General features: G+C 48.2%; 1 protein-coding gene across 1 annotated transcript; it reads left to right on the top strand.

Moving 5' to 3' along the window:
• Positions 1-1,591: 1,591 nt before the first annotated feature.
• LOC146868293 (Golgi integral membrane protein 4-like) lies at positions 1,592-13,070 on the top strand. Its single transcript, XM_085615303.1, has 4 exons — positions 1,592-1,989; positions 7,262-7,336; positions 12,762-12,811; positions 12,919-13,070. Exons 1-4 carry the CDS (start codon positions 1,743-1,745, stop codon positions 12,949-12,951), a joined length of 405 nt encoding a protein of 134 aa, XP_085471429.1. The 5' UTR covers positions 1,592-1,742; the 3' UTR covers positions 12,952-13,070.
• Positions 13,071-26,183: the final 13,113 nt, after the last annotated feature.

Genomic DNA, 26,183 nt, shown 5'->3' on the forward strand with positions numbered 1-26,183 from the left:
ACTTTTTGGCTCACTCCACTGTTGCCTTTATGGCAAGATTAGGAGTTTTTAGTATGATGCAGTAGAGTGTTTACTCCTAATAAAAAATGGGTCAGGCAGAATAGAAAAAAAAAATTCGGAATATTTGCTCGGTAACAGTGCATATGTACTTAAATAACAGTACAGTGAAATTATTTGCGAATATGAAATGGAAATTGAAAGTTATGCTATTATCTACAAGGATGAATTGTACTGATTCTTGATTCAGAACGTTTCCCGTACTTTAACCAAATACACATATGCCCAGGCGCTAGGGCGACCAGACGTCCCCGTTTTCCCAGGACGGTCCCCGTTTTTGGGGAAGTGTCCCCGTGTCCCGACACTTTTCTCCAAGTGTCTCAAATGTCCCTGTTTTCAAACAGTGTCCCCGTTAAACACAGAAATGTCCCTGTTTTTATTGTTCCGGTTGAGCATGCGCATGCATGCTCTCTTTGCACTGTTTACGGCATGTGTCGTCACTGAGGTGAGCGCTGTAGCAAGAAGGGAAATCCTTTGAAGAGAGACATTTTACACGCAGCGCCACCTACGTCATCGTGCCATCCAAAGTTTCTTCTTTGGATAAAACAATATTTCTTCACCCTATAGCTTGTATTCATAGTCATACAAACTTTTCAGTAGCCCTTATGCATACCGTGCAAGGATTAATGCATTGCTCATTGCATGTTTTATTCATAACCAATTGATGCATGCTTTGTGTTCTCCATATCAAAGCTATGACTTGACCTTTTGACTGACCTTTCAGATCACGACAAACTGTTTAGCTGGAAAGGACTTAAAAGAGCAGGGTTAACGCCTGTGGGAGAGGCGAGCAGCGCTGCTCCAGCTTTTTGCTCAGGTCTTCACACTATTGCACTATGAGATGATACCAATGGCTAGAGTGCACTATACATACCCCAGTAAGGTAACATGACATCTCAGCAGTAACTATGCAAATGTGGGAGGACAGTGTGGTCGGCCAACCTTTGCCACCCTTAAGACCCTAAGGCAGTAATACCCGGAGAGAAGTTTTTTTTTGTACATTGGTCCATGGCTGCCATTTGGCCATTTAGCATTCCGCAGTTTACCTCCCATGCTTTTCTGTCATGAGCAACTAAGCAACATTGGTGAGTTGTACTTTATGTGGTGCTGACGTGCAGCTATAGAAACGAGCATTGATAAAGCTAGTAAATCTGGCGTTTGCTAGCCTGTGATGTTTTATTGATTTTTGGCAAATATATGCTATAGTCCTTAAAAGTGTAAATGTAATAAAAAGTACTAATGCAGCTGTGTGAAGGAGAGGGTTGCCAATAAAAGACCGTGGATTTGTTGTCTGTAATGCTTCATCTCAGTCTGTGGAGGGAGCTGTAATTGCAGTCCTTTTTCTATGTCTATGACAGCTGTCAAATAGTCCTACTTTTATGTCGATGGTTACTGCAAACCATAGTCCTACTTCTATGTCTATGACCTGTCCCCGTTTTTTGTTTTGAGAATCTGGTCACCCTACCAGGCGCGCAACACACATTGGGCTCACGGGGCTTCAGCCCCCGCCTCCCCCCCCCCCCCCCCCCCCCCCCCAGAGTTGATACTGGTGTGTGACGCAAAGCGCTTTGAGGTAACGGCGTGGCGTTGTCAATGTACTATGACGTCATAATCCGTGAGGCTGAGCGGGGCTATATAGGCCCGCGTATGACTCGGGAGCCTGTTAGTCCGACATTACTGTCAAGATGCTAACGCGAGTTCGCGTGCCGGCCCTCGCTGACGAGAAACCAAGCTCTCTGGCCATGGGACCCGGGGCCTGCGGATTGCGCATGCAGAAGAGGATTCTGGTGATAGTCTTCTGCTTACTGACCTTGGTGTGCCTGGGGTCCGTGGTCTGCCTGTACATGCACTTACGGGAGAAAGTGCACAGCTCAGAGAACCTGTCCCTCAAGCTGAAGCAGCAGCAGGAGACGCTCTCTGCCCAGCTGCAAGGTGAGAGGCAGCGGTAAAGTGAATGGTGTTTTACCCCGATTTCTTCACTTACATTAATTGTTTATTTCACACACAGGGGTGCCTTATTTAGTGTGTAGTTACTCATTCTACAGTATGTCGCCTCAAAGCGCTCTAATTGACAAATGTTGTTACACGATTTAAGAAAGATGGAACACTGAGATGGCCTTGCAGGGATGGAAAAGCTTATTTGCTCACGGTATAAGAAATCTTGATTTTCTGTCTCTGTTAAATAAGGCATTTTTTTTTATCCCTGTGTGGAGTAGAGTGTGCGTGTGTGTGGGGGGGAGGGGGTGGGGTGATGTTAGACTAACCAGGTGGGTTTTTCGTAATTTTAAAATGGTTTTTAGTAATTTTAAGATATGATAGGTGTAGGGTTTTCTTTTTGTCTGAAATGTGGAATGGATAGAAAACAGTAGTTTATTCCCTGCTGACAGTACGTAATTAAAAAGCCTTTCGCACATTATGTACCATTGGAATTGAAAGCCAGATGTACATTGGTACCACATGCATTCATAGCTCTGTGGTTTTTTTTCGAGATAGTGTTAGGGAACTCCAGCCTTTCTGAATAATTCCATGACAACCAGTTAGAAAAACCAGAACACAATCAATCAATCAATAATAGCATTTGTAAAGCGCACTACATACCCGTGAGGGTCTCAAGGCACTAGGGGGGGATGCTGCTACTGTTCGAAGAGCCAGGTCTTGAGGAGTCTCCTGAAGGATAGAAGGTCTTTGGTCTGCCGTAGGTGGATGGGGAGGGTGTTCCACGTCATGGCGGTGAGCTGGGAGAATGATCTGCCGCTGGCGGTCACTCTTCGGATGCGGGGGATGCTGGCGAGGGCATGGTCTGCGCAGCGGAGCTGGCGGGCGGGGGTGTAGAGGCTGAGTCGTCTGTTGAGGTACGCTGGTCCGGTGTCGTGGAGTGCCTTGTGTGCGTGGGTGAGGAGTTTGTAGGTTATCCTCTTGTTGATGGGGAGCCAGTGCAAGTCTTTCAGGTGGGGTGTGATGTGGCTGCGGCAGGGAATGTCCAGGATCAGGCAAGCGGAGGCGTTCTGGATGCATTGTCGTTTCAGGAGTTTGGCCGGGGCTCCTGCGTAGAGTGCGTTGCCGTAGTCCAGTCTACTGCTGACGGGGGCCTGGGTGACTGTCCTAGTCTCGGTGGGGGTCCACTTGAAGATCCTGCGAAGCATGCGGAGGGTGTTGAAGCAGGAGGAGGAGATGGTGTTGACTTGCTTAGTCATGGAGAGTGTGGAGTCGAGGATGACCCCTAGGTTTCGTGTGTGGTCGGTGGGTGTAGGGGGTGCTCCTAGTGCCGTCGGCCACCAGGAGTCGTCCCAGGGGGTGGAGCCGAGGATGAGGACCTCGTCTTGTCCGAGTTCAGCTTCAGTCGGCTGTTCCTCATCCAGTCGGCGACGGCCTTCAATCCTTTGTGGAGGTTGGTTTTGGTGGTGTGGAGGTCCTTGGTGAGCGAGAGGATCAGCTGGGTGTCGTCGGCGTAGGAGATGATGTTTAGGTCGTGTAGTTGGGCGAGTGGTGCCATGTGGACGTTGATTAACATTGGGCTGAGAGATGAGCCTTGGGGTACGCCGCTGATGATCGCGGTGGCTTTGGAGCGGAAGTGAGGGAGGCGGACGCTCTGGGTTCTTCCGGAGAGGAAGGAGGTGGTACATTCCAGGGACTTCTCTTGGATTCCGGCGTCATGGAGGCGTGCTCTTAGTGTGCAGTGGCAGACTGTGTCGAAGGCAGCTGACAGGTCCAGGAGGATCAGGGCCGCGGTTTCTCCGTTGTCGAGCATGATCCTGATGTCGTCAGTGGCGGCGATGAGGGCAGTCTCGTTGCTGTGGTTGCAGTCTCTGTGCCAATTGTGATTGTTTAAATGGCAGCCAGTTAGATTACCTAGTTACTTTGGTCATTCTGATTTGCTGCCTTGTGCTTGGGATAGCCTGCTTTGGTCTGTGTCAAGACTCTTGTCTGCTACTTGCCAACCATTGACCTGCCCAGAGCATCAGGATATGTATAATGATTTATCTTTCTAGCTGTCTGCAAACAAGAAAATCTGTTTATTAGACTACGTCTATTTAAAAGTTTTCCCATCTCAGATATGAGTAGTTCCATCAAGTCTGCTTTTTCCTACCCATTCTGGTACTTGTAGTTTTGTGTTACCCGCTATAAAAGCAGAACTAGAATTGTAAGAAAAGAGTACAAAAATAGCCTAACTTGCCATATTGCGAGTTCTGTGTATTTCCCGGAAGGTCAGTGTTAGTACGCAGGCTTTAAGTTTCAGATATACAGGAGTGATTATGTATGCCAGTCCCCACTAAAAGAGCAGGTGTTTACGAGTAGTTGGGAGGCTGGATTTGTTGGGGTAGGGCAGGTTCCACATTAAGGCATCCAGCCAAGATACCCCTTTAAGAGGCAGAGCTATCAAGTTTCCTACGTACTTGCACGAGTAGCTTAGCCAGTCTAGGTTTTCTCATTGTATTCTGAAACTTGTATTGGCGAATTTATGATGGGATACATGGACTACAAGTCCCAGAATGCAAAGAACAAAACCCAGACTGGCTGCGCTGCTCAAGCATTTACCTGGGAAGCTTGAGAGCTCTGTAAGTGGTCACCTTAACAGCTTTCACTGGTCCTTGTACTTGTCCTTTGAATGGCTGCTGGTTGGTTGGTAATACAGGGCGCCAGTGTAGTTGACATTTGGGAGGGAGATTTAGTTTTATCGTCTTTGTCCTGAGACTAGTCCGCAGTCTTATTTTAGGTTGGTAGAATGGTGTGGCTCTCTGTCTTTGGGGCAAAGGGAGAAGTTGCTAAAAGTGCATGAGTGTGTGACGTGATTGGTGGTTATGAATGGACTAAGTAGTGTTATAACTTAATGGAGGGCTTCACGATTCCATAGCAATGGGTGTTAATCTATTTTTGTCTATTTATGTAATGAAAGGGTTTTGGAACTTTGCTTGACAACTTATTTTTGGCATCTTTTATTTTGGGTATTTTTTATTTTGGTTTCTTTGGCCTAGATTATGAGTGCATCGCTATTTGTGATCCCTGTGCAAGTCTGTGCAGGAGTCGGAATTACAAGATGTTGAGGTTAGTCCAGTCCTGGCGGCGGGGGTAGCATTCCACCCTTCTAGAGGGAGATACATGTTCACACTGGCTAAACCCGGTTAAAACTTTCCAAAGCCCTGGCATCACAAAATGGATGCCACTGCCATAGACACGGGTCTTTCCTCCTGCTGCTGAGGGAAACTCCGGCAGGGGAGGCCTGGACAATAGGTTTCCTGTCACAGGGAGGTGTAACCACCTCCCCAGACAGGCAGATGTGTATTGGGACAGGGTGGGTGCATTCAGTGAATGCTTTTGAGACACTGCCTGGGGCACCCAAGGTGTCCCTGTGCATAGCCCAGTTCAAACCGGTTGCAGGGGCACTCAGCCCCTGCTCTGGTGCGAAACTGGACAAAGTGGAAGGGGTGTAACCACCCCCACCCCAGGTCCACCCATAGGTGGGGCCTTAGAGTTAGTCCATCCCCTAAACTTAGTATAAGTATAGGAATCCAGTCCCTAGGAGTTTAGATTACCCTGGACGAACCTCTGCAACATATATCCTGGACCTTCGACTTTCTATCACGACTAGAAGATGGAAGAAATCTCCCTTGGGGTCAAGGAGTGACTCCCCTGCTTGGCAGGCACCAAACAAGCAACTGACCAGTCTGCAATTCTGAAGCTCCCACCAGACGCCGAAGTCTCTGCATCCCCAGAGGTAGATTTCCAGATTTCACCGAGGTTACCCTGAGTCTACAGCAAAGCTGAGGCCCGTGGCTATTGAGGGTGATGTGGAACCGTGACCCCTGGACACCGTGAACTTTTGCAGCAACTCTATCTTCCTGGTCCTCCTCGAAGTTGTGCTTTGGGCTCCAAGTAGCCCCAGCCTTGAGCACGTCCTGCACCGAAGATTGTTGGCCTCCACTCCACGAGTGACCCGTGGGCCAGCTTCAAGTGCAACCACTCAAAGCTCCTTTGCGATCACTAGCCCGTTCACTAGCAGGTCCCCACAAAGGCAACTCCTTCTCTGCTTGGGCTTTCCTGGTTGCTCCAGATGTGCCCTTACTTACCCTTGCTGGGTGAGTCCATCAGACCTTTCTGGTCTGCACTTCAGTCCTTTCTCTGATTTCCAGTGACTTGCTGTTACCAAGGCTTGTTGGGTCCAATCTGGTTGCCGATACTGCAGCACTCGACAGACTTTGTGGGATAGCTTGAATCCGGCTCATGGACTTCGTCAACGCCTCCTGGACCTCGTGGCTAAAGAGTCAAGACACCCATCAACTCACCTGAAGCACCGGACATCTGTGGGCATCGGTCCATCCTGCCCTAGGTCACTGGCTAGTGACCCAGACTCTGTTCCCTCTGCTTTCAGGTTCCTTGTATCCTAGATCCAGGCTTGAATCTCTTCGGACACTTCTCCTCTTCACGGCAGCAGCAGTTCTTTGCAGGCTTCCATTGGAATCGACGACGCGAGCCGACACCAAAAGACACCTATGCACCTGGCTTTCCTGGGTGAGGTAACTCGAGTACTCCAGTGCTCTTGTGGGTGCTAGCCCTAGAACTACCTTAAGTCCAAAAGGGTTTGGTCCTGACTCGATCAGAAGTGCCCCTAATCTTTAAAATTCCAACCACGACATTCCCCATAGAAGATAATATGAACCCGCGGTTGGGTTTTCACACTGCATACGGCTCCCGTGGGTCCCCTGTGTCACTACCTTGGGTGATTCTTTGGGGTCCCAGTAATTCTTGAGGCAATAGGCCTAGTGCCTAGTCCAGTCGTGGTTCTTATACCACTTTTTTGGTATATGGTTTGGTACGCCCCTAGGGCCCCAACGTGTATTTGTGCTTTTACTGATGCTTAATCACTTGTAACTTAAATACTTCGAACTCCAGTCTCATAAAAAGACTAGAGGGGTGTGTGCTATCTTAAATACATATATTTTAAATATATACCTGGTGTGGTTGTCCTTTCATTTGATCATTCAAGAGATTATAGACTGGTAAAACAAGTTGCTTTACATTCCTTCAAGACTTAGCCTGAAGGCTGCCCTCCATAGCTACCACTAGGATAGCTTTCAATAAAGGTTGTCTTTAACCTATCGCCATAAGGGGTTGTTTGGACTGATACAAGGTGTCCACTAGAACTAGTGGGCAGCATATATCAGGCCACCTTCTCACAGTAACCTCTCCATGTTTCTTGTTTCTGCAGAGGTGTATGAGCACCTGTTCAAGCTGGATCGGTCTCTCCAGAAGGAGCATGCCTACCACAAGAAGACCAAGGAAGGTGAGAGCCGTGTGGAACAAGGGGTGGTATTTAATGAATCCATACCATGGTGGGGAAGGCGATACTACATGTACTTTTATTTTCCCACAAATGTAGATCTTAGAAATGTTGTTTAGGGCTCTTTAAGAGCCAGCCCTTCCAGAGATTTACTGGGGTAAATAGGCGCTGTCGATATATAACTCACCCAATGTATTGATTTTCTTCTTCAACTTCTTGTATTGTGCCACTGAGGGGTTGAATATGAGAGATCTAGCATCCAGATATTCAATGAGTATCAGGAATTGGATAACCGCTTCACAAATTAATAATTAGATTAATGTATATGACTTTCAATCTCAAACTATATAAAGGAAGAATTATCACTAGTCCGAGCCTTCTAAAGAAAATTAGCCGGACTAAAATCTTTCAAACAAATAGTTCTGTTAAAGCATTACAAAACAATAACATTAGTACTGAACTTTCCTTTAAACAATTGGAATGCACAATTGACTTAAGGAGACAAGTAATGACAAACCATGGACTCTGTTTAATTGAAGGTAACATTTATCAAAAATATTCAAAGGGTAGTACATCATTAATAAACATTTAGAATCTAAAGAATGCTGGTCAATTTAAGTTCAGCAAAGACAGGAGCTCTGACAGTTTATGGGCAGTGTCCCATCGAGAGAGTCCATGAATGGCACACACAGCGTATGCGTCAGTCCAAAAGAAAGCATGTAGTGTCCTCAAAAGTTCCTAAAGGCAGCTCTGGGATCATGTCTGGTTTGGATCTGAAAAATCTGAGTGAACCAGCCAGTCATTTCATCACCTACACAATCCAAAAATCTATCTACCATCACTTCTTCAAATCAATGTATATTATAATCCTCTAGTTCTGGGGGTGACACCTCCTTGGTCACCTCATCGTGTCAGAGCACTCAGTTCATTGGTCAGTTCATGTAGGATGGTTGTACTGAGACATAAAGAAGACACATATTATAGAGAGACGGGTGGTGTTCGTCACGTAAGTAGTCAGATCATCCGGTATACATAAACGTCCAAACAATGATCCTTTAGCAGAAGGCACATGAATGAGTTCAAGAGGACAGTTTTACATAGCAAAAGGTTCCCAAAGTATCGACTTTGTTGCAAATAGTCATAGTAAGGGAGTGAGAACTCTTCTAATGCAGCACACTTTAGCTGCGCATAGTAAGATCATTAAACTTTCTTACAAGTGTAAAGCAGCGCAAAAGAGGGAAAAAGACAGGCCTGTTATATTTGCTTTAAAAGTTGTGTAGAAATATTAAGTAATGAAAATATACATTTCTGGTAATAGGAAGAATTCTCTAAGATTCTTTAAATATATAGGCACTCAGAATACATTATTAGTTTTATTATAAAGATTACATATAGCTATGTCATATTACTGCATTTCAAAGTATCAACGTGTAAAGTAATCTCAAATAAAATATTAATATAGTTTCAAATGATTTACATTATTACATATATGAAGATCATAAGCTGAAGGCTTCAGAATAGTTGCACTAAAGATGGCTATGCAAGACCAATTTTTTTGTTGTCACATGTGCACATTTTCACATATGCAATGATGAAATTCAGAATTAAACCCCCTTCAATATCACACGTGAAATTATCTAAAATCATGTTAGATTTCATTAATTCTTCACACACATTAATTATTTCAATCAGGATGGTTAGAAACCTAATAACACGTGTGTACATGTCTTCCCTCGCCGTTGAGATAATGTAGAATCTCCCACACTGGCTCAAACACACGGCGAAGCAGGAGACATAACACAACAACACCTTTAGAAAAGAGTTTTATTTTACACAATGCAAAGACTCTTTTTTAACATAAGGCTTGGGGTTTATATATGCAATGCTCTCTAACAGAAAGGCTTTCCCAGATGCCAAATGCTCAACATTAAAATATATATATATATATTGTGGGCTGGTGGGAGGAGCAGGTGCCCAGAACCTCTACTGGACCAAACGGTGGCAAAGTGGTGGAATGGTATCGGTATATCGATGACCTATTTATTGTGTGGCAGGGGACAATGGAATCAGCATATAGCTACATTGACATCCTTAATGACAACCATCTCAATTTGCACTTCTCGGGTACAGTGAGTCCGGTGGCAGCGGACTATCTGGACCTCCGAGTGTTTATTGATGGAGGAAGAATACATACTGCACTATACCGTAAATCCACTGCAGGCAATTCAACCCTGTTTGCCACCAGCAACCACCCACCCAAACTTATCCAAAGTATTCCATATGGGGAATTACTTAGATTGAAAAGGAACAGCACTAGGGAGATTGATTTCGAGGCGGCTGCCTCGGATTGCGTAGCTAGATTTGCTGTAAGAGGGTATAAACCTCAGACTCTTGAGAAAACCCTGCAGAAGGTAAGAAAGATTCCCAGAGATACACTTCTGATGGAGAAACCCATACAGGGTGATAATGTTGGCAAGGGGAAATTCCGGATGGTTACCCCCTACTCCTCGGAGGCAAATCATCTAAAACGTATGCTGAGAAAAAACTGGCACATCCTAAAAACCGACAGTGTCATTGGTGAGGACATTCCAGCTTATCCTCTGGTAACCTTTAAGAAGGCTAGGTCACTACGAGACATGCTGGTAAAAAGCCACCTAGAAAAAATCCCAGAACGAAGAAGCACCTTAAATGAAATGAAGGGATTTTTTCCCTGTAACCGATGCAAAGCATGCTCAAACAGCAGAAGAGTTTTGTCATACAATATACCAGACATAGAAAGATCTAGGAACATAACAAAATTCTTAACCTGTAGCACTCCCTTTGCCGTATACTGCCTAGTGTGTCCCTGCGGGTTACGCTATATAGGCAGTACCATACATCAACTTAAAATCAGGATCCTAGAACATCTGAGAGCCATTGACAAAAAAGATGCTGCATATCCTGTGGCACGTCACTTTGCAGAATGCCACCAAAGTGACAGAAATCAACTACAGTATTTTGGCCTTGATCAGGTTCCTGTGAATATTAGGGGTGGCAATAGAATACGCAGATTAAGGAGACTAGAGTCACGGTATATTATAGATCTAGGGACTAAGTATCCGAAAGGATTGAACAGTGGGGAGGAACTGGTAGTCCACATAGGTTTATAGATGACAATAGCTTCATGTAGAAAAGAGTTGGGCTATACTCGAAATCTGAATATGTATTATTATTTTCCTGCAACCTGTTGATTTCTGAAATCTGTAATCATGTGATCATATATGATTGAAACAAATGTGTCATTTGACATTAGCGTAACAAGAGGGGACGCAAGCCGATACACGGCGTGATTTGCATATATATAGAAGTGCCTAGGGGCGGCTGAGATGTAATTGCTTCTAAAGTATCCACTTACTTATGCCGATACACGGCTCAATCTGCTCAGAAGCGCTGCCAACCTAACGGTAAATTTTAAAAATTCAATGTTGGTCTTTAAAATCATGTCATTTAGACTAAAATACTGTAAGACTCAGCGATTTTGTATGTATTTACATTTGAAATGCACCGTTACAAAATGGCACTCATGTTATGAATTGTAAAGTTGGTCCCTTCTTGATTTCTATGCTCCACGATTACGCTTTTAAACATGCCCCTTCTGATGTGTTATTGACACCGAAGAAGGCTATCGCCGAAACGCGTCTGTTTTGTTTGCTGTAAGCCGTCAATAAAGAACGACTTCAATGTCCCCCGTGAGTGCGGTAATTTCTTCAATAGGAGAAGAATATTGAGCGATAATAAAATAGCGGTTTTCACTACCGCAAACCGCACCCGCCCGAGAGTGCTTCGTACGGAACAGTGGAGACTGAGCGAGGATATAAATGTATATATATGCAAGCAATAATAACACACTTGGTAAATGCTACAGTTAAATGTATGAATAATACTAATGAATAAACAAATAGCAAATACTATGAGATAACTCTCAAGAAAATATTATATGGGACGTCCTGCAAGAGATCAGAGAGCTATATATACACTAGATACATCAAAATATTACCTTGGATGTGCACCTCACTCATTCACACATCACAAAGAAAACACCTCAAATGATCAAAGCCACAAGCACACATCACAATAGCAATAATCAGAAACAAGTCACCTCACCCGATTGTTCACTCGACATCCTTGCCAATTCTCTCTGAGGGGGCTTTCACAGCTGGCTTGGACTCTCGACCGGGACACAAGTTCCGTTTGTCTTACAGCAGTACGTCTACTCTGTAAGTGAGCTCCCAACTCAGCTGTCAACAAACCTCAGCTGTATAGTCTCAAAACACACACTAGAAGGTTTGAGAATCTTTCCCCTGCACCAAAGGAATACTACTAGGACTGGCCAGCTTCAAAGCAAGCATTCCATGGCAGGAAGGAGTTCCCACGTCCCCTCTACATTCTCTCATGTTCCAGCCTTTATCTTGACGAAGCTCACAAAAGCCTTCCAGGGTACATTAAACAATCTCTCACAAAAACAATCCTTGAACGTGATTAACCCAAACAACTTGCAAGCGGGGCTGTGCATGCAGCTAAAGCTCAAGCCAGGCAGAGTCAGAATTCAGGATGACATGAGGCCATGTCAAAGCCAATAGTAAGAACGTAATAATACCAGCAATGGAAAACACAGTGCACATTTGTGCACCACTGCTTATAGCATCACATACTTCATCTCTTGATGTACAGTACAGTGCACATTTGTGCAGCACTGCTCATAACACTGCACTTCGAGACCAAACGTTCATTCCACACCTCTCTTTCTCTCATGCTTTCAAATGCACATCCCACATGTTCTGTTCTTGGAAAGGCTGTTCTACTCCATGACAGCTCCCACTGAAAGACTCCTAGATTACAAGAACGAAACCTTTAAGAGAAACAAGGCATATGGAGGACGTTGTACATTCAGGCTAGGATAAAATGCCACACCCAGGTCAATTAAAATAATGGTAGTCAAAGGTCATCACAGGGTGTCAGACCACCAGAGGGCCTCTAGCACTACAGTACATCACTTTAACTTTTTGATACACACTGAAATGACAATTAAAGCTGGTTAATAACATCTGAACCTATATTAATGTATATGATTTCATCTATCCCACAATATAATTGCATGCTTTTATAATGCAGCAAATAAGTTTTCACACTTAATTTTTCATGACTCTTTACCGTGTGATTAGTGCACATTTATTCATGTGTTATTCAAGATGTCTCATAATCAATTTAGGTATGTGTCATAGGATCTTGCTGCTTATCAGCTGCATCAATATCAAAACCTTTCACTGTGTGAAAGCCAGAACTGTTCGCTTTCTCAGTGTTTAAATACCTTCCACCACTAAATACTTTATAAGCTGACGATTAAAGGCTTTTTTTCACTAAAAATGTTCTCCCCTTTTTTGGTCAACAGATTTTGTACTATATAAATTACAAGCTCAAGAAGCCCTGAGCAATGAGAAGGTGAGTGTGTGATCTTGTTTAGCGAGGAACTTAGTTTGGTGGTGGCTGGGCTCTTTTCTGTATTGGGTGCCCCATTAAATGTGCTCCATTTACTTTTGCTATTACAGGTTACCCGCCTTCACCGGAGAAAAGTTCCTTAGCTGCAGGCTGAGATCTAACGTCCACATAGGGCACGATTTTGTGCTCTTGCTTATTAATGCATATCAATCGCATTAACAAATGTGTACATAAATTCCATTAAAATTTTTTTTTTAAAAACTCACGCCTCTTCAGTTTAATTTATTTTAAGAAAAAGCGCAACATGGAAAGTTCTGAAGGCAACAACATCCGTTTGTGAGCTAAAGGTGGTACTCTGTCAAATATGTTTAACAGTCCCAAATGAATTTTACACCATTTGGCATTCACCTGTTGAGGGGTGTTGCTGTGCTGTAAGTGAAATTTAGCGTTTGGCTCCTATCTGACATTCTCCATGCTATTGTGAGAACCTCTCGCACTAGAAGAACCTGGGAGTATGTGCCTGAGCCCCTCACATAAAGATGGTCACGGAACTGCAGCCCAGCAGACTGGGAGGCGATCACAGTCCATATCAGAGTGCCCACAGAGTATGAAGGTGTCAGTCTGTATGAAAAGCCTATATACCGAGAGGGTTTCACAGTCTGTATCAGAGTCCACACACTTGGAGTGTATCAGTCACTATCAGAGTCCACAGACTTGGAGGATATCGCAGCCAGTATCAGAGTCCACAGACTAGGAGGGTATCGCTGTGAGTATCAGACCCAACAGACGAGGAAGGTACCTCAGTTAGTATCAGTGTTCACATACTAGCAGGATATCACAGTACGTATTAGAGCCAACAGACTAGGAAGGTATTGCAGTCCGTATCAGAGTTCGCATATTAGGAGGGTATCACAGTCCGTATCAGAATTCACATATTAGAAGGGTATCACAGTCCGTATCAGGGTTCACATATTAGAAGGGTATCACAGTCCTTATCAGAGTTCACATATTAGGGGGGTATCACAGTCCATAACAGGAGGGAATCACAGTCCGTATCAGAGTTCACATATTAGGGGTGTATCACAGTCCATAACAGAGTTCACATATTAGGAGGATATCACAGTCCGTATCAGAGTTCACATATTAGAAGGTGTTAGAAATGGGATCTCTGGTTGGCTAGAGCTTGCGCCAAAGCCAGGCAGAGACCACCACTCTAAGTCAGGGCTGGGGAGTTACACACCAAAGATAACCCCTGCTCACCCCCTTGGTAGCTTGGCACGAGCAGTCAGGCTTATCCCGGAGGCAATGTGTAAAGCGTTTGCACGCGCACACAGCAACAACACACTAGGCCCACCACAAAGGAAACTCCACACAAGGTTCTATATAAAAAATAGCCTTTGTATTATAATAAACACATTAGATGATAATCACATAATTTACACTGTGCCAACTGGCACTGGGCAGAATTTTACAGGGGACTATTTACACAAGACAGGGCCACATGGACCACTGTCAGAATTAGCACAAAATCACCAATTGTAAATGTAGAACATATACCAACTGTAACACATATTATAACTGTAGAGCACAACCAGTAACTACTGGTGCAATAATGACCCCAGCATTATCACAATAGAATCAGGTATAAAACCTATCCTGTATACATCACAGGGGCATAAACACATTATGCAATCTCTCACAAGTCTAATCCCTACCTCCTAAGTATAATTACACTAGGGGGGTACATCACACAGGGAAGTATACTCTCCCTAACATAAACCTAAACAGGTAAAACAACCTCCTATGCAGAAATCCTATCTAGAGGTATAAAACACAGGGTGCGCAAAACATACTACACACGGTACATTTCCTAACACCATAAGCATTAACACAGGGTGCGCAAAACATACTACACACGGTACATTTCCTAACACCCAAAGCATTAAACCATAATAGTACTTCAATCATATTAGGGTCCGGTTGCACCAGAACCTAAACGTAGCAGCTGCCCACTACTTGCTGGGCAGCTGGGGACAAGAACAGGGCCTAAACGCTGCAGCTGGCACTAAGTGCTGCGCAGCTGTGGAAGTCAAATATGAGGAAACCAATGTGCCCCACGTTGGAGCCATCTGGCTCAGAAACCAAACATGTCCCTATGGAGCGCACGGGCTCCTGAAATCAATATGCGCCAACACAGAAAAAGAAGGATTGGCCCTGAGCACTTGGGCGCGCACTGGTGTTTTAAATAAATGAAATGTGCAATTGCTGGAGCCACGGAGGCTCTAAAAATAACATGCCCCCAAATGTTGGAGTGCCCTGGCCATCGGGGCAGCAGAAAACAAAGAATATGGGCACGGTACCTCGGTGCCCTCTGGCCCCTAAGGGGCTTGGAAATAACGTGCCCCAAGTTGGAGCACACAGGCGCTTTAAATAAACATGCCCCCGATGCGTGGCAGCATGGGCACCACTGGCCGTGGGGACCCCCTACTGGGGCCCTTAAACAAAATATAACCCACGTTGGAGCGGCCCTCTGCCATGTGGGGCTGCTCAGATACTGCATACTAGACAGGTGGGTGCAGGGAAATACCCCCAAGCCCCCCAAGGGGACTCTGTACCATGACTGTAGCTTCCCCATAGAGATCAGCCCTTACTCACCGGGCTCTCTCTCGGGACTCCGCTCCCTTCCTTGGGACCGACGCCACTTTGGACTTCACCCGGGCCCCCTCCAGGGACCCGGGGCTTGGATATGGAGCCCGCCAGGCTCCAGAAGGCTTCCGCTGGCTTCTCCTCGCGTCTCGCCTCCTTCCTGGACAGCGCGGGAGAAGCGGAAATGACGCCACAAAGCCCTGCCCGCAACCAGGCATTGACTGCCTGACTTCCGGGTGTTCTTTGCTGGCGGCGGCCTCACGCAGGGGGGTTACAGACCGGCGGGGTGGACTCCTGCTCCGGTCTTAATTATAAAAACATAAGCGGGGTGGGAACAAAGAGGAACGCGGGCGGACACCCGCAATTGAAGAAATGCCCAATGCTGCAATGAGGGGTAGGCTCCCTCTATCCAAATACAAGTAGGAGCGGGGTGGGCACCCGCGACCGTAGAAAGAACGCGGGGTGGGCACCCGTAACTAAAGCACAACAAGGGAAGCCCTCTGCTGGGGATTCCCCCAGCAAGGGCTGCAGCTCGGATCTGCGCAGCCCCCAGGGCTCTCCCTCTCGTCTGGGGGAAGTTCAGGATAAAGTGCTCACAGGGCGCTGGAAGCACAAAAAGTCCTGAAGGTCCACAAGAAATAGCAAAAGGGTTCCAAGAGGTCCTTGAGGCATCAGGGGGGCAATGCAGGGCCCAGGGGCCAGCACACAGGGTCCTCCAGCAGGGAGGCAGCCCCCATGGCGGTCCCTCCTGTGCCCCATCAGCAGCAAGCCCCCCCTCCGTCAGGGACAGAACAGGAACTGAAAACATTTTTCTGGGGTCACAGCCCCTTCTTTTATACACAAAATCCTTTGTCTCCAAAGGTGCAGGGAAGGGGCGAACCAGATGCAACTGGTTCCTGAGCACTTTGTTTTGCTCAGCCCCTCTCCCTATTCACAGGACAGGCCAGGGACATCACGCACCACAGGGGGTGGAGCCAGCATTGTGGAGGGAAAGCCCAGCCCTATTCAGGTTTCAGGTGTACTCCTCCCTGCCATCAACATGCAGATCTCTCCATTCACCACCAGGGCAGACCCATCCTGACTCCTGGAGCCAGGCACACCAGCCAATCACAAGCCAGTCACTTACTTCACATTTATTACACAGACATGCCAGCTTCTAGAAGTGACACTTCTACACTAGACACAGTAACACCGCACACATCATCGTGCAGCATTCAATCTCACGAGTTCGCACATACCAAACTCGACCCTGCACGGTCACTCAGATCCCCCATGCATTCCTCTGGGAGGGCAGGTCAGTCTCACTAAAACCTACACAGAGCACACGCATTTTCCGCTGGGAGTCAGTGTAAAAGCGCCTAGAGGCCTAAAACCACTAATACAACATAGGAAAAAGGCTAGGATAAATGCAAAAAGTTCTAGGGGTGAACTTGCCAGAAGGGCCAAGTCCAACAGAAGGGTATTACAGTCCATATCAGAGTTCACATATTAGAAGGGTATTACAGTCCATATTAGAGTTTACATATTAGGATGGTATCGCAGTCCATATGAGAGTTCACATATTAGAAGGGTATTACAGTCCATATTAGAGTTCACATATTAGGAGGGCATCGCAGTCCGTATCAGAGTTCACAGACTAGGAGTGCATCACCCTCAGTATCAGAGTCCACAGACTAGATTTTTATCAGTCAGTTTTAGTGTCCACATATTAGGAGGGAATCGCAGTCCATATCAGAGTTCACATATTAGAAGGGTATCACAGTCCATATCAGTTCACATATTAGATGGGTATCACAGTCCATATCAGAGTTCACATATTAGAAGGGAATCGCAGTCCGTATCCGAGTTCACATATTAGGAGGGAATCGCAGTCCATATCAGAGTTCACATATTAGAAGGGTATCACAGTCCATATCAGTTCACATATTAGATGGGTATCACAGTCCATATCAGAGTTCACATATTAGAAGGGTATCACAGTCCATATCAGAGTTCACATATTAGGAGGGTATCGCAGTGCATATCAGAGTTCACATATTAGAAGGGTATCACAGTCCGTATCAGAGTTCACATATTAGGAGGGTATCGCAGTGCATATCAGAGTTCACATATTAGAAGGGTATCACAGTCCATATCAGAGTTCACATATTAGGAGGGTATCGCAGTGCATATCAGAGTTCACATATTAGAAGGGTATCACAGTCCGTATCAGAGTTCACATATTAGGAGGGTATCGCAGTGCATATCAGAGTTCACATATTAGAAGGGTATCACAGTCCATATCAGAGTTCACATATTAGGAGGGTATCGCAGTGCATATCAGAGTTCACATATTAGAAGGGTATCACAGTCAGTATCAGAGTTCACAGACTAGGAGTGCATCACCCTCAGTATCGGAGTCCACAGACTAGGTTTTTTTCACAGTCAGTATTAGAGTCCACAGACTAGGAGGGCATTATCATCAGAGCCCCACAGTGTAGGAGGATGTCCGAGTCAGTATCAGATATGACAGAGTATGAGGTTATCACGGTCCACATCAGAGCCTTGCAGAGTTAAAGGGTATCACAGTCTGTGTGTGTCAGAGCCCCAAGGAACAGGAGGATGTCAGTCAGCGTCCAGGCCCCGCCAACTGGCGGGTATCCTAGTTGGTGTCGAAGCCCTGGAGCCTCGGAGGGGATCATAGTCGGCATCAGAGTCCTGCAGAACAGGAGGATGTCACAGTCTGTTCCAGATACGAGAGGAGTGTGACCAACAGTATCCGAGTCCTGCAGACTTTAGGGTATCACCATTCATTTTAAAAGTACAGCCCTTCTTCATGGTATCATAGTCAGTGTAGGAGACCCCAGACTAGAAAGGGTATCGCAGCCACCAACAGGTCCCGCCGGCTATGAGCGTGTCACAGTCCGTATCAGAGCCCCGCAGGCCAGGAGGGGATCACGGATACTGCCAGAGCCTCGCAGACTCCCAGAGGATCACAGTCCAAACCAGTGCCCTGGAAACTAGTAAGGTGACAAACCCGGATGCCCTGCAGTCTAGGAAAGCAGTCACAGGCCTTCTGCCCCGGAGGGTCTCAAGGAGGGAGGCCTTTGAGCAAGAAGGCTGTCACACCGGGTCCTGAATCCTAGAGAGGTGCGGGGGAGACGAAGCGCTTTGGTATAGACTGCGCTCATGATCTAAGCCTATTGACCTGATACAGCATCAGTCCAAATCAAAGCGCCCTTAAGTAGGAAGGTCGATCATTTAACCCCCCTTTATATTATCTGGGTATTTATCCGATTCTTTCACGTTGGGGCTGTCTCCAGTCCTTTCCCTCTGAAATTGAGAGGGTTTCAGAGTGGGATCCCCCAAACAGACACAGGAGTGACACAGGCCTCTAACATAGAAGTGGCTCAGAGCGCGGTCTCTCAGGTAGACTGGGGATACAATGGGGTTTTGGGGCGATAGATTCAGAGTTGCAGATTGGGAGGATGTCAATAACAGCCCCTTAGAATTGAATAGTCTTGGATAAAGGGCCCCTAAAAGTAGGATTCTGATGTTCCACTGACAAGAAGGGCCTTAGGTCTCAATTGCAAGTGACTGGGTACACTTTATACGGCACGGCACCCTATAATTACTGGGTGCAGTAAGCTCCGTTTCAGGGCACGACTCCCCCCCCCCCCCCCCCCCCCCACCCCTCTCCGGCCAGAATAGAAGGGTGTTGGGTTCTAAGACTTTAGACTTTGCTTTTGTAGAAAGTGACCTGAAATGATGGTTTGACCAAGTGGCGAGGTTCACCTCTAAGCTTTATCCATCCTGTCATCCCATACTTATTAAAATATGCTTGAACTTATACACATACTTACACAAACCTTCGCTCCATTTCTGAGCAAGGCTCTTCTGTTCGGGTTTGTTTTGCTCTACATACGACACCTCTGCTTTATCTTGCAGGAAGACGCCATGGACCGCTACGTCGCCCTCCCCGCTCAGTCCAAGATCCTGAAGGTATGCAACATAAGACAAGTGCTCAGGTGAACCCTAGGTGATGCTGTATACTAAAGCATGTGAATTTGGCACTTGGAGGCAGACCTCCTAATTGAGGCAGCAGAACAGAGGGGAGGGTGGCTGGGACATCCATCGATTGGTGGCACACATCTTGATATCACTCACAATTTAATGACCCTGTGTATGTGTTAGACCATTGATGGGCTAGTGCAAGGGGGTGGACATGTTATTACTCAAGACCATGAATAACCATATTTGGTAAGAGGCCACACCACGGCTAGGCTTCTTAGCCCAAGAAGATAGTCAGACATTGATCGTTCTCTTCACAATGCAAAAAGTCAAACTCACAGACATATGATCTATTATGCATATATATGAATTACACATGCATGTTTGATCAGGATATTTTCTCTGTCAGAGACTGGCAGGGTAAGACGAAAAATCCCAGGTTTTTAACATCTCATAAAATTGGCTTGATCGATCCCTTAAGATGCCCTCTGGTCTTCCTATTGCTTGACTTGAGAGGTTTCACTCACATGAGCTAAAAAGATGGCTATGGACAGATGCTGGCCTTCCGATCCTCTTTTAGCATCATCCAGAAGCATCTGTAGCATCTCATTCAGTCCTCAGAGCTCTCGCCTTTAGCTTAATAAACGAGGCCTTATAAAACGCTTCAAGACCACTCCTGACAACACCTACCTGCCCGTGATTGGCTTTAATGTTACCACAACTGGATTTCAATAAGGCTGATCTAAGTACTCCAATTGGATGTATCTACAAATATATATTTTCATTTTGGACCGACGGAGACCTGTTAAATTTGACCTCTGGTCTCAGACCAGTTCACACCAGAAGGAATGACCTTTCATTCATCACCTTCCTGTATTGCACCTCACTCCTGAATAACAACCAATTGGACTACATCCAGAATTTTACATAGTACTTTGTACTGGAGAATATTTTTGCACATGTCTTTTGGAAAGATAATTTCCAAAACATTGTCTGATTTCCCAGACTTTCACTACGTGTGGGTGTACTTGGGTGACAGCCAACGCACTAACTTTCCTAAATTACTTTGTATTCCAACACCTAAAACAAATATTCCCACAATGGCGTGTTACTGTGGTGGTTTAATGCACTCCTCTAAGTAATGCACCAGCACCTGTATTAAATGTTGAAACTATGCATGAAGTGAAATGTTAATTCTGCAATAGCTTCATCCTACGATTATGAATATTATAAAGAGTTCAACTCAGTAAGTCCGTAGAGTAACACTCTGGCGCCGATCACGATCCTGTAAAAACCCGGTACGAACCGTCGGACGGAGCATATTCTCCGTCCGGCGCGTACCCGGTCGTCAAAATAAACAAACGTGGAATTACGATTCGCACGGAAACACCATTTCCGTACGAATCGTACAAAACCCCGACCGACGAAAAGAAACATACAAATGCGATCCGGGAAAGCGCCGACGTGACGTCGGGACGCACGCAGCCTGCCATTCACGAACCAGGAATTACGATTCGCACCGACGTCATCCCGCACGGTGAATATTTTCCGGCAGCCAAAAACTGCCGGGAAATCAGGACGACGCGAACAAGGAGTACCTGCATCGACGGACAGACAGGACGACGCGAACAAAGAGTACCCGTACGCGACGGACAGACATGGACCCCAACCTACGTGTCATCCCGGCCCTCATAGCAGTCGATCTCCTCTACAGGTTCCGACGCAGACGCCGCAGAAGGTCAGAACAACAAAGGGAGGGGGGAAATGGGGGGGGGTGGACCGACCAGGGCAGGCCACAAAACCCCCACCAAAGTCACACAGCACACATGCCCTGGACATACCTGACCCTCAGGCCCTGGTCACTACGAGGGGGTGGGGGCGTGTCCAGCTAAGCCAGCGACCGCCACAACGGAAGTTCTTGACGACGCGAACCGGCAACACAACCAGACAGGTACGTCCCGTACCCACGCCTTAAGAGCGTGGGTACGAGTCGTACCACGCCCACACCTACGTCACCCCAACAATGGCGGGACGGCTCGTACCCACGTGGCACAGGCCTGGGTACGGCCCGCACAAGCATCACACAGCGTGGGGACGGATATGTACGGACCCTACCCCCACCCCGTATGCATGGAGCGTACCCCCACACTAACAGTGTAAGTACGACCCGTACCCCACCCGCGTACGTACGGACCGTACCCCCACCCGCGTATGTAAGGAGCGTACCCCCCATGCCAACAGTGTAAGTACGACACGTACCCCCACCCGCGGACGTACGGACCGTACCCCCACCCGCGTATGCAAGGAGCGTACCCCCCATGCCAACAGTATAAGTACGACACGTACCCCCACCCGCGGACGTATGGAGCGTACCCCCACCCCAACAGTGTAAGTACGACCCGTACCCCCATGGAGCGAACCCACACACGTGTATGGACTAAGCGTACATATTGTTAAATAGGAGGTGTGGGTGCCTATCACTCCCAGCAGTGCCCAGAGACAGGAGGGGTGTGTGCAGAGTCCTCCCAGCAGTGCCCAGAGACAGGAGGGGTGGGTGCCTATCACTCCTAGCAGTGCCCAGACATAGGAGGGGTGGGTGCAGAGTCCTCCCAGCAGTGCCCAGACACAGGAGGGGTGTGTGCAGAGTCCTACCAGCAGTGCCCAGACACAGGAGGGGTGGGTGCAGAGTCCTCCCAGCAGTGCCCAGAGTCAGGAGGGGTGTGTGCAGAGTCCTCCCAGCAGTGCCCAGAGACAGGAGGGGTGGGTGCCTATCACTCCCAGCAGTGCCCAGAGACAGGAGAGGTGGGTGCAGAGTCCTCCCAGCAGTGTCCAGACACAGGAGGGGTGTGTGCAGAGTCCTACCAGCAGTGCCCAGACACAGGAGGGGTGGGTGCAGAGTCCTCCCAGCAGTGCCCAGAGTCAGGAGGGGTGTGTGCAGAGTCCTCCCAGCAGTGCCCAGAGACAGGAGGGGTGTGTGCCTATCACTCCCAGCAGTGCCCAGAGACAGGAGGGGTGTGTGCAGAGTCCTCCCAGCAGTGCCCAGAGACAGGAGGGGTGGGTGCCTATCACTCCCAGCAGTGCCCAGAGACAGGAGGGGTGTGTGCAGAGACCCCCCAGCAGTGCCCAGAGACAGGAGGGGTGGGTGCCTAACACTCACAGCAGTGCCCAGAGACAGGAAGGGTGGGTGCCTAACACTCACAGCAGTGCCCAGAGACAGGAGGGGTGTGTGCCTAACACTCACAGCAGTGCCCAGAGACAGGAGGGGTGTGTGCCTATCACTCCCAGCAGTGCCCAGAGTCAGGAGGGGTGGGTGCAGAGTCCCCCCAGCAGTGCCCAGAGACAGGAGGGGTGGGTGCCTAACACTCACAGCAGTGCCCAGAGACAGGAAGGGTGGGTGCCTAACACTCACAGCAGTGCCCAGAGACAGGAGGGGTGGGTGCAGAGTCCCCCCCCCCCAGCAGTGCCCAGAGACAGGAGGGGTGGGTGCAGAGTCCCCCCAGCAGTGCCCAGAGTCAGGAGGTGTGGGTGCAGAGTCCCCCCAGCAGTGCCCAGAGTCAGGAGGGGTGGGTGCAGAGTCCTCCCAGCAGTGCCCAGAGACAGGAGGGGTGGGTGCAGAGTCCCCCCCCAGCAGTGCCTAGAGACAGGAGGGGTGGGTGCAGAGTCCCCCCAGCAGTGCCCAGAGTCAGGAGGGGTGGGTGCAGAATCCCCCCAGCAGTGCCCTGAGTCAGGAGGGGTGGGTGCAGAGTCCCCCCAGAAGTGCCCAGAGACAGGAGAGGTGGGTGCCTATCACTCCCAGCAGTACCCAGAGACAGGAGGGGTGTGTGCCTAACACTCACAGCAGTGCCCAGAGACAGGAGGGGTGTGTGCCTAACACTCACAGCAGTGCCCCTGGAAAGAAAAGGGTGGAGTACCCACAGATCCAATGGCCACAAATGTCAGTCAGGTGCACAAAGACCCTGCAGTACATGTAACACATGTGTGCGAGGCTGGGAGTATACGCATGCATAGCGCAGAAAAGAAAACATGTACACATGAAGTCATGTCAATAGTCCACATACACAAGTACAATGACTACCAAGAATGCCACGAATGATGCAGGTGGAGACATCGCTCAGCATGCATGTGCAAAGTAGAAGGAGTCCGTCACACACCCAGCTAATGTACACACAGCTCTGCGCTAAATATTGGGAACACCCTGCAGGGAAGAGGTCCGGCTACACAGAGGAAGGACTACACCTTGGGACAATTTCACCATGCAGCAACTGCTTACATGAACACAGAAACCTAGCTAACACCGTGTGATGGCACACAGATCCCAGGGTCCCCCCAATGACCAGCACACTACTACATTTCCCACACAACCAACACATGATCACCACCCAAAATCATGTAGCAGCCCCACCAACAGCAACATCAGAAAAGCAGTAGTGTTCAAAGGAAACAAAAATGGCTTTAATCAGCAAGATCAAAAATTGTATGTTCGTAGAAAGTTCAATATTTACAAAGCCCATAGGGCAGTCCAGAAGTCACAGCTGGATGGGGGACACAGTGGGATGCGTGTTTCCCCAGCTTGCCTGCACAGTTACATTCCGTTGTCTTCCACAGGGGTGAGGGCATCATGTGGGGGGGAAGAAACAGGCACCGCAGGGACAGGAGGGTGAAGGGTAGGCGTCGTGGGTGCAGGGATGGAGGACTCCACCACAGGGGGTGGGGCAGGGCCAAAGGTGGAGGACAGGAGCTTGCTGCACACCTTAGCCAGGTCCGCCACGGAATCCCCTGCACCCGAAGGAACCACAGGCTCCAAGGAGGGGGGGGGGGTCAGAGGGATGGGTCGCAGCGCCACTGGGGGAGGGTGTAGACAGGGGGGGGGGAAATCAACTACCCTGACCGAGGACTTCCTTGACCGCTTGCGTGGTGGCGTCACTGTGGGGCTCAGGGACCGAGCGGCCATGAAGGAGTCTTTGGGGGAGATGTGGCCAGGAGAGCTGAGGGGAGTGGATTTGGAGGGAGTGGATTGGGTGGAATGCGGACTCCCACTCTGGCTGCGTGTCACACGTTTGCCCCCCGACCCAGTGGGTGTGCCTACTTCACCCTGTGTGTGCGTGTCAGGAGGTGTGCGGTGGACCTTCCCTGCTGGTGTGGTGCCTGTGTGTGTTGTGGTGGGCGCATGCTGACGTCTGGGTGTACGTGGGACAGGCATGGGAGTGGGAAGTGTGGATGGGGCAGGGGTAGGGGGTGGGACGTAGCGCTGCAGGAGACCCACTGCTGCAGTCAGTGTCGAGTCTATCGACCTCAGCAAGCTGCGTTGGTCAGCCTGCGATGAATGAATGCCCTCCAAGTATGCCTCCATGTTGTTGAGGACCTGGCTGTGGCTATGGAGGACATTAAGGATCGCAGCCTGACCAACCTGCAACTGCCGCTGGATGTCCACAGACTCGGCATTGGCGGCAGCAGTGGAGACAGGGGCAGGGGGTGCGGTGCCTGGCAGGAAGGAGACATGTGGTGACCGGGCACGTTGGGAAGGGACACGAGCAAGTGGGAGGCGGCTGATGGCAATGGAGGGGGCGGGGCGAGATGTAGTGCTGCTGTCAGCTGCTGGTGCAGCCGCCGCCCACTCGGAGAGATCATCCTCGGACCCGTCAGCTTCACACTCTGTTGTGCCAGTCGACAGGTCCCCGGCTTCACTCTCCTCCGCCTCAGTCCCACTTGATGTGCCAGCCCCGATGTCACCGCTGGCACTGGTGCTCGGTCCCTCTGCTCCGTCTGTGCCCATGTCTCCCTCCGTGTCCCCCGACGATGCTGTGGGCAGGGTGAAGAGACAGAAATTAATCATACACCTGTATACATATGTCACATGAGTCCAATCTACATAGGTCACAGTGCATAGCCTGAAACAAAAGAAGAGTTACATCTACAAAACAAGGTACATATGTAGGGCATGCAAGACACAGTTGTTTGACCCACCATGCCACCGAAAAACTATGGAGAGCATGACACAATAGCAAATGAGATGGAATGGAATTTTGACTGAGGAGCAAGGCCCTGGGGACAATCCAGCACTGCATCTGCACCACACAGCGTGGCAGGAAAGAGGGATGAGCAGGGACCATATCCAGGAACAAAAGGCACATGCAGCATAGGTTATACTGAAAACATGCCCACCATGACTGGCCCACTGCACCTTGAGTGCATGATCAGACAAACATCACACACTAGCCAGTCCTAGCAAGGTGATATCAGGTTGTGACATGAAGGCCATGCCCGCACCACCCACCCCCTACATGAGAACATTATTTGGAGACACAGGAAGCACTTACATCCCTTAGTCTGGGTGAAATACACATGGGATGCAACAATTCAATGTTGCACACAAAATACACAAGGTGCGCCTGTCCAAATATTCATGTACAAATGGGCATCATCAGATGATTGTAACAAGACACACAGGCAATGTCCACCATGAGTATGAACAAGGAAAATCAGGTCAGTCTGTACAGTGGACACTTGTACTACATTTCACGTCAAAATACATTTGGCCAGGGGACAATGGCACAGAGCACAACCTATGCTGTAGACACAGAGATTGTCAACATATTCCGATTACATACATGATACCTAGGAAAATATGCCCCTGGGGACAGTAGTGGCCACACAACTCCATGCTCCTGAATGGGAATGACTGCAACACACGCTACCATCCCCGCACTATGCGTACCGCACACTCATGCACATCATGTCA

This window comes from Triturus cristatus, chromosome 1_2 (assembly GCF_964204655.1).
Source record: "Triturus cristatus chromosome 1_2, aTriCri1.1, whole genome shotgun sequence".
Lineage (NCBI taxonomy): Eukaryota > Metazoa > Chordata > Amphibia > Caudata > Salamandridae > Triturus > Triturus cristatus.

Bases quoted from the DNA above. Each gene is read 5' to 3' on its own strand.
- LOC146868293 (XM_085615303.1), top strand. From the start codon at position 1,743: ATGCTAACGCGAGTTCGCGTGCCGGCCCTCGCTGACGAGAAACCAAGC. The intron at 1,990-7,261 runs GTGAGAGGCAGC...TTGTTTCTGCAG, and splicing joins GCTCTCTGCCCAGCTGCAAG to AGGTGTATGAGCACCTGTTC. The intron at 12,812-12,918 runs GTGAGTGTGTGA...TTGCTATTACAG, and splicing joins AAGCCCTGAGCAATGAGAAG to GTTACCCGCCTTCACCGGAG.